The sequence below is a fragment of the Pterocles gutturalis genome, unplaced genomic scaffold (assembly GCF_000699245.1).
Source record: "Pterocles gutturalis isolate BGI_N339 unplaced genomic scaffold, ASM69924v1 scaffold20540, whole genome shotgun sequence".
Lineage (NCBI taxonomy): Eukaryota > Metazoa > Chordata > Aves > Pterocliformes > Pteroclidae > Pterocles > Pterocles gutturalis.
Genome location: NW_010141319.1, coordinates 1 through 7,929, shown reverse-complemented (window position 1 = coordinate 7,929; position 7,929 = coordinate 1). Strand labels below are relative to the sequence as shown.

The 7,929-nt window shown below is 43.3% G+C and overlaps 1 protein-coding gene across 1 annotated transcript; it reads right to left on the bottom strand.

The window, feature by feature from the left end:
• Positions 1 to 7,255: 7,255 nt before the first annotated feature.
• Positions 7,256 to 7,922, bottom strand: B3GALT6 (UDP-Gal:betaGal beta 1,3-galactosyltransferase polypeptide 6; the record flags this gene model as incomplete). Its single annotated transcript, XM_010083989.1, is given in 2 exon segments — positions 7,256 to 7,760; positions 7,762 to 7,922. Coding segments are annotated over 2 exon segments (666 nt in total), but the record flags the coding sequence as incomplete, so codon positions are not given.
• Between the last annotated feature and the right edge of the window lie 7 nt (positions 7,923 to 7,929).

Below are 7,929 nucleotides of genomic sequence, written 5' to 3'. Positions count from 1 at the left end.
TTGTGGCTAGGATCTGTTCTGGATAAATGGTTTTTTGCAGCTACGATGCTTCAAAGCCAACTGGAGCCATTTGGCATGATCTCAAATCAATTGATCACTGGCAACAACAACAACCTTTTCCTTTATTAAAAAAAAAAAAAAAAAAAAGAAAAAACAGTGTTATTAATTTCCCAGTCCCCTCTGTTGCTGATGTGCGGTGCATTTTGCACCAGAGCCTCTTTGTGCGGAGCTCCGTGTCCAAGGCTTTAGGTTCCATACTGCACGTCAGCCTGCTGCCTGGGAAATAACCAGGTGCTGCAGCGGGACTCGCATCCCCTGGAGTTGGGCTGTCGAGGAAAGCAGGGGCTGACATGGACCACCAGAAGGTGAGGCTTGTGGCCTTAAGTGCCTAGATGCTCTTGAGCATCCCTGCCAACTCGCTAAAGTGCCAGGCAGAGGCGATGGCTTTGGCGTCTCCAGAAATCAGGGCCAGAGCCATCATCACATCGTGGGAAGCAGGAGGTGGATGCGTGGGCTTGTGGCTTTGCGAGTTTTCATCAAAACATGAATCAGCGTCTAGATTTTTCCACTTTTTTTTTCACATGTTTTTGTTGAAACCGATAATTAAAAAAAAAAAAAAAAAAAGGAGAAAGAGGAGAAGATGTGGAAAGTATGGCTGAAGTTTGGAGCTGATGCAATGTTTGTGACCTGGGTATAAAAGCGTAAGGCTGCGAGAGCTCGAGAAGAGCGCGGGAACAAGGCCAGAGCTGTTCCACTCCACGAAGCTGTGGATGCCCCATCCGTGGAGGGGTTCAAGGCCAGGCTGGATGAGGCTTTGGGCAACCTGGGCTAGTGGGAGGTGTCCCTGCCTATGGCAGGGGGTGGCACTGGATGATCTTTAAGGTCCCTTCCAACCCAAACCCTTCTGTGATTCTATGATACCCACTAAGACATAAATATTCCTGCGTTACATCCTGCATGAGCAGAAATCCCGGCTGACAGAGCAGGACCCGAGGCAGGGCTGGGACCACGTCTGGACACCGGTCCGTGCTTTGCCCCGTGTGCCCCAGAGGTCTCCCATCCGAGCAGCAGCACAGGCAGGAGGCAGGACCTGGTTCTCCGAGCTGCTCAGTCGTTTTTCCTGGAAGTGCTGCTGCACTCACGGGGGAATTGTTTTGCTGAGCGGGTGCTGTTCAGAATCGAGAAGGGCTTTGGAATCTGACTCAGAACAAATATTTATTTCCCTTGCAAGAACACGTTAAGTATTGATAACTCATTCCTTAACCCTGCTTTTTTCAGAATTCTTTGAACACTCCCTAAATTTCAGCATCAAACACTAGGTGAATGTTTTAATCCAAGATAATGAGTAATTAGTTCATTATCCTAGAAGCTCCCAGGTTTGATCAGTGTGTTGATAATTTTTAATAGGTCTCACTTCTGCATGCTGTTGCATCACCCCAAAAGGTCAGGAAGGAGTCATCCATCGACATTTTTTTGGAACTGAATTCTTTGAATATTTTGGGGGGAAGAGTTTTCCTTAAGAAAATTCAGTTTGACAACTCCACTCAATTGTATTTTCAGCTGATGAAACCACAAAAAAACTTGATTGAAAGGGGGGGCGGGCACGGGGGCTGGTGGTTTTGGTCTGTTTCGGTTCATTCTGTAAGAAACGTCCACTTCATCGAAAAGATATTTCTCTTCCACCTGCCAACCCTCCCCCCCCAACAACAACCAAGTCCTTTGATGTCAAATTTTTTGGCCAGTTTAACCACAAACATACATAGACAAGGAAAAGTCATCCAAAGATTCTGGCCGATCCCAGCGGTGGGTTTTTCCATCGCAGGCACGGTGAGTTATCGTTCCATAATCCCAAATTACTGCAGCTCCCAAATGGTGTCTGAACTTCACTATCATGGCTCATAATTTTTAGTTAATTTGTTTTCTCCATTTTTGGGGGCTTTGTGGGCTTCTACAAAGGTTTGTCTTTATGTGCATCAGCAATTGTTAATTACACGGAACTGTATGTTGGCTCCAGCCTCAGTAATTCCCTCCGAATTCCATTCCTGAATTGGAAATTTTTTTCCTTTTCTCCCCGATCACCCATTTGAATCTGTGTTAACCAGCAGATACTTACTAGGGAACATAACCAGATTTTAGCCATGAACAACTGTCTTTCGACACTGCTTGGGTTCCTGGTTTGAGTCTTTTTTTTTTTTTTTTTTTTTAAACGAAAGAACACATCCCCTTATGTGTCTCTTAAGGGCTTACGGTGACATCTAGTGACGGAATTGTATAGGGCAAGGCAACAGGAAAATATGGAGAGCTCCAAACGGACTACCTGGCTTCAAAAGTCTGCTTCAGTAACAAACTTGAGAGTTGTTTTGAATTATTTATAAAAAAAATGCAAGATAATATTTTAAACCTTTGTAGCGAAGATGCAAAAAGAAATGAGTCCATTATATGTATGTGAAAGATTCTAATTTGGGTGAAAATGCATTTTGAAAAAATCAGAACACACATTTTAATTGCATCAGGGAACACAGAGGGACAACACCCCTGGGGGGATGCCCCTTTAAAACCGCCGGGCCCAATCCTCACTTGCAGCTGATTTCCTGCTTCAGAGCTGATTCCCAGAGCCCAGTACCAAGGTGAGGACCAAAGGGCTTTACAAAAGCAGCAAGAAGAGCTCTGGGGGGTTTTTGGCACGGAGTGCTTGGGCTGTGATAATGGACGTCATCCTCTGGGAGTCATGGCGGGTAAGTGGCTTTTATTTGCTATTTTCCTGGGAAAAGGCAAGGCAGGATGCTTTGAGCAGTGCTCCTCCAAGAGCTGGGCTCTGGCACAAGAGGGGGGTTGGATTGGGGAGAGGTCATGGATCGCTCATCTGTTCTAGAGCCCTGTATTGGGGGGAGTGGGAAAAAGCTTTCCATGTCAAATTAAGATGAACAGTTATATGTATTTGACGTTAACTGAAGCATTTTTGTGTCATTGCTGAAGGCTGAGCCAGTCCTCTGTGCCACTCTGACAGGGGCATCATAAAATGAAAATAACCCCACTCGTATCTTTTCTTACGTAGAAAAAAACCAACCACCTGTACAGCAAAAGTCTTTTATTAAAAATCACAGCACACAGATCCCTTGGCCAATAGAGGCACACACAAAGGACATAAATACACACACAATACTCTTACGCGGAGTTTTCATCGCCACAGACAGCTTCAGGTTTCCAGCAGTTTATTTCCGATGTAAATGCTGAGCAAATAAACCACGTGCCATACCCCACCCCCAAACGGTAAAGTTATGCAGCTGCAGAAAATGTCCAATTTCATCCAATTGTTTAAAACATCCTCGGCACAGCACCCCGCGCTAATTCTGTTTCACAAAGGCACGCTTATTCCGCAGCATCCTTCAGCTTCAGAGAGCCTCTAAGTACTGGACTGATCCCTTTCCAGGTTTCACTAGACATTACCTAAACAGTCTGTATTAGAAAGGAATCATTGGGATATTCTGTTGGCATGGAGTAGTTCCAGTTCCAAGGTAAAAGCGTATCTTGCTCAGGTACGTGTAGCAACAGATCGGGTTCTCGCAGGAGGTGTGTTCTAAACGAAATAGATCGCAGTGTGGGTGTTGACAGTCTGTCACGCTTACCGCAAAACCGTCTTTCAACCCCAGTGCCGGAGCTGAACGCAGCTCTGATCACCCTCCCGTGCTGCTGGGCTTTCCATCAAATCTGCAAAGTTCACACCTTGGCTCCCAAAACGTTAGCAAGTAGGAAATACAAATGTAAATGCTCAAAACTGAGGCATTCCAGCTACAGAAAATGTAACAGCTGTCAGAGGTATGACACACAGAAACTGAGCAAACTTCACAGGAACAGGGCTAGACACTCAGAAAAGAAACTATTCCGTCGTGGGAACGGTAATTTCTGGATTGGGTTCGGGTTTTTTTAAAATCTTGAACTGACTATAGGAGCTCTTGGAAGCTTGAAGGTTTTTTTCAGTGGAACTGTTAGTTTGTGTAGTATGGAAATTAATGTTTTAGCTACTTATTTTTACATGCTAAAGTAATTAAGTCATGGAGCACATAGCTTAAAAAATTTCACTGGAAAATAAAATCACCTTTCTAATGGAGTTTATGCCATTGTCAGCTTTAAATATTTCAGTATCGAGTCTTAGACGTGATAATGGAGAGGATGTGCCATGAACAATTAATTTCTCTACTGCATCTGTTAGCTCTGGTAGAGTTCTAAATGCCTGATTTAAACAATAATTTTAAAAAGATCTGTAAATAATAACAAAGAGCTCACCAGTGTTACAGATCAACTCCATGATAGTCCTGAGTGGATGCCAACATAACTCGACACAGTTGCCTAACTTCCAGTGCGTGACCATGGATATCTAGAAAAGCCAAGACGACAATTTTTCCCCATACTACCAATAATATTAGAAATGCAAAGTATTGACGAACAGAAAACTTGGAAACCAGGAGAAACACTATTTAAAAAAAAAAACAAAACACAAAAAGCCTGACATGTCACTAACCGATTGCCACCAAGAATGGCTAAAAAGAAAGGATAAATCTGCTCCTCGATAATTTTGTTTTCATGAAGGCCAACAAGGAAACTTTCCAGTCTAACATAGCTGCTGTAAAACCAAAACCTGTTTATTTCTCAGCAGCACTCAGACATCCTCCCAAATGCTGGACTCCTTCTTTTAGAAGAGACAAAGATTTCCTCATGGCTTTCAAGTATAAAAGCATCATCCACTAGACTTCTGAGATGATGTCAGGAAACAGAGAACGTGGTCCCGAGAGGTCCCGGATGCAGTTATAATGGAGATCCAGCATTTCTCCACCATTAATTCTGCTAGCAATGAAAAATACTTTTTTTGGGGGGTGGGGACAGGGGTTGTGGGCAAGGAGAGTCAAAGGGAACAATGTAAACAACTTCATGGACAGAGTTATGGATGGAAAAGGATAAACTGTACGTTCTCCCTGGCTGGAGAGACTTCTGATCTGCAGTTCAGATCCCAGTACTTTAAATAACAGCTTACACACCAATAAATTCAAGCACTGCTTGATATGTAATTCATGGACATTACAGTACCTCCTTAAACAAATTTAAAATGACATTTAACTATCTTATTTTCCCTATAATAATATATTTTTCAAAATTATAAATAAATACACTACGAGCATTTAATCACGTATATACAAACAATGCTAGTGACCCCCAAATGGCAAACAGATATGTTTTAAAATGCTAAAACCAATTTAAACTTCCTGTAACCTGATTGAATTCTTGTTTCGGAATAATTGAAAAGCACATCTGCCTATCTGTCAGTACGTAAGCATGCATTAGAACGGATGCATGCTAAAAGAACTTTTTTCAGTATCTTAATTTAACTTTGTTTTAGAAGGAAGTCCAAGATTTGTTCAAATTTTCAAAATAGAGAATTATCATCCTCTGCAGAAGACTTTTCTTAATCCTCAATAATTTAATCAGAAGAAGAGAAGAATAACAACCCATCCTTGATTCCTTTGGTATGAATTGCTAACTTGCTAATTTAAGAACCAAAAATACAGAGATCTTAGCATCCTTTTTTTTTTTTTTCTTCTTTGCAATTTGTCTTTTCCTGCAGGTGGGAACAGACACTGACCTAGAGAGAGAGGAGGAAATAAAATGGTATGAAAGTGCAATGTGCAACAAACAGTAAAACTGAGAATTCAGAATGCCCTTCAGGCATCAACAGGAAAACTCTGCTTATACTGAAAGATCTGTAGCTGACAAAGGTTACTGGAAGGCAGCAGCTCTGTACTAGTAAAAGGGATTTTTGTGTGTTAGAGCACCTGCCATTCAAAAATGTTTGAATCACAGGCTTACCTAAAGGTTTGAAGATCAATAACACTCTGAAATTGTGTAAGTGATCTGCTCCACAGCCGAGAATGTCCTGTCTGCATTTCCACACCGCACCTGATGCTGCCAGGCTCTGTCATACTGGAATTATTTGTAGTGTAGACAGGACTAAGGGACACAATCCCATTTACTGACACATCACTTGAGGAATTCACTTAGACCTCCTGGAAAATCATTTTTAGTTCCACTATAAAGTGCTGTGGAGAGAAGGAGGGAATCCACACAGTCTAGCTTTGGGGCATCTCAATGCGACCGTTAGGAGATGAGTCTCCTCAGACCGTGACGTACCTCCTGAAAGGAGAGACAAGGTTCTCCCCAAACAGGAATTTTGAGGGCAGAGGAACTGGTATCTCTTGGCCACATACAGAGTTTACGTTTTCAGCTGAAGTACCCAGGTTAGGGCAATGTTGTTTGAACGCTGAATAGCCTCCACTGCTGTAATCCTGATAAATTACATTTTACAGAATTTATCCAGAACAATATAAATCTGAAGCCTACAACATCTGACCTTGCAGTAATCAGCGAGATTACTGTTGGGACGGGAAATGTTTCTTCATACACAGTGTGTTTGGAGGATGAGCTAAGAACAACACCTATGCCTAACAACCAAAGGGTAGCTTGGTAGCTTTACTGTTTGCCCCCCAAAATAATATATTCTGTCAAAATACCCTAACTGATCCACCTTTCTAAATCAACTTACTCCATAGCTGCCAGGTAATTTATGTACATGATGTCTTTAAAACAAGAAAAACATTAGCGACAAGTTACACAGATGGTCTAATAATTCCATTCTTGTAAAGCAGATCACTTGCCAAAGAACAGACTCTCTCTCCCTCCTGTAATGTGAATATCCTGGGTAAAACCAGACACCTGTTCCCACTGGCAACAGCAACTGATTTGCAGCCCCCTTAGAATCAGAATCTTCAAACCTTGCCAAACTGACACTTGTTCCTTGCCAAGAAACAAACAGCAGATGCTGTTTTCACAATCTTATAGATAGCATAAAGGCCTGTCATGATCTTCAGCAAATAAATCCTAGAATCTGTTAAAAATCTTACAGCAACTTTTCATCCAAGTTATCTCCCCCAAGTTTTCTGTACTATCCATATTTTGCAACCTATTATTTGCCTTCAATCCTGTCATATGAGCCTTTCCACGCTTTTTTCCTTTTTTTTTTAAGCATCTCTACGTCATGCCACAGCAGTAGCTCTTAGGAGTTTCAGGGATTCATTGATCGGGACATAATGAATCGTGCAAAATCTTTTGAGTAATTTTTAAGCCCTAGTTACTGGGATTCTCCCCAAGTAACAGTAACCAAGCTCAGAGAGTCCATCAACATCCTGCCTTTTCCTTCCTCCGGCATTCAGGGGATGCCATCCTTCCTTTGGCAACACTGTGAAGGAGGAACTCCCCAGTCATACATGTAGGAAAGCCTGAGCTTAACCTCCTCCTTACAGAGCTTTCCTTCTTTAGCCAGGGTCTGGTGCTTTTCCAGCATGTCCTCGATGCTTTGCTTATGAGTTACTATATACTTATTGTTGCAACCTCGTGACTTATACTCGGTGTCAAAACGAGGGTCATGCACTCTCTTCACATCAATGGGAGCCAGCCAGACCCCCAGGGAGACATCTTCACTCTGCCACATGTTCAGGTAGTCTTTGCTAAGACGCAAATAGCGCACCAGGTCTGCGGAAATCACGTAACCCCCCCCCAGAGCATACGGTAGATAGTAGTCACAGAGCACCCAAGCGCTCTCTTTCCATTTCCCGCCAGATTTCACCCGGCCGCGGCCAGAAAAGAAGCCCCAATAGAGGCGCCGCGGCTCCTTGGCTCTCAGCTCTTCCACCAGCACATCCAAGCGCACGAATGAGGGCAAACTGGAAGTCCAGGTGCAGATCCAGCCAGACGTAGCTGGCCAGGACCTTCGCGGTCAGGTTCTCGTAGGAATCCCGCAGCTCTGGCAGGAGGAGGAGGTCTCTGTGCCGGCTCTGCTCCAGCTCCAGGCTCCGAAGCTCCTCAGCGCCGAGCCCAGCGGTG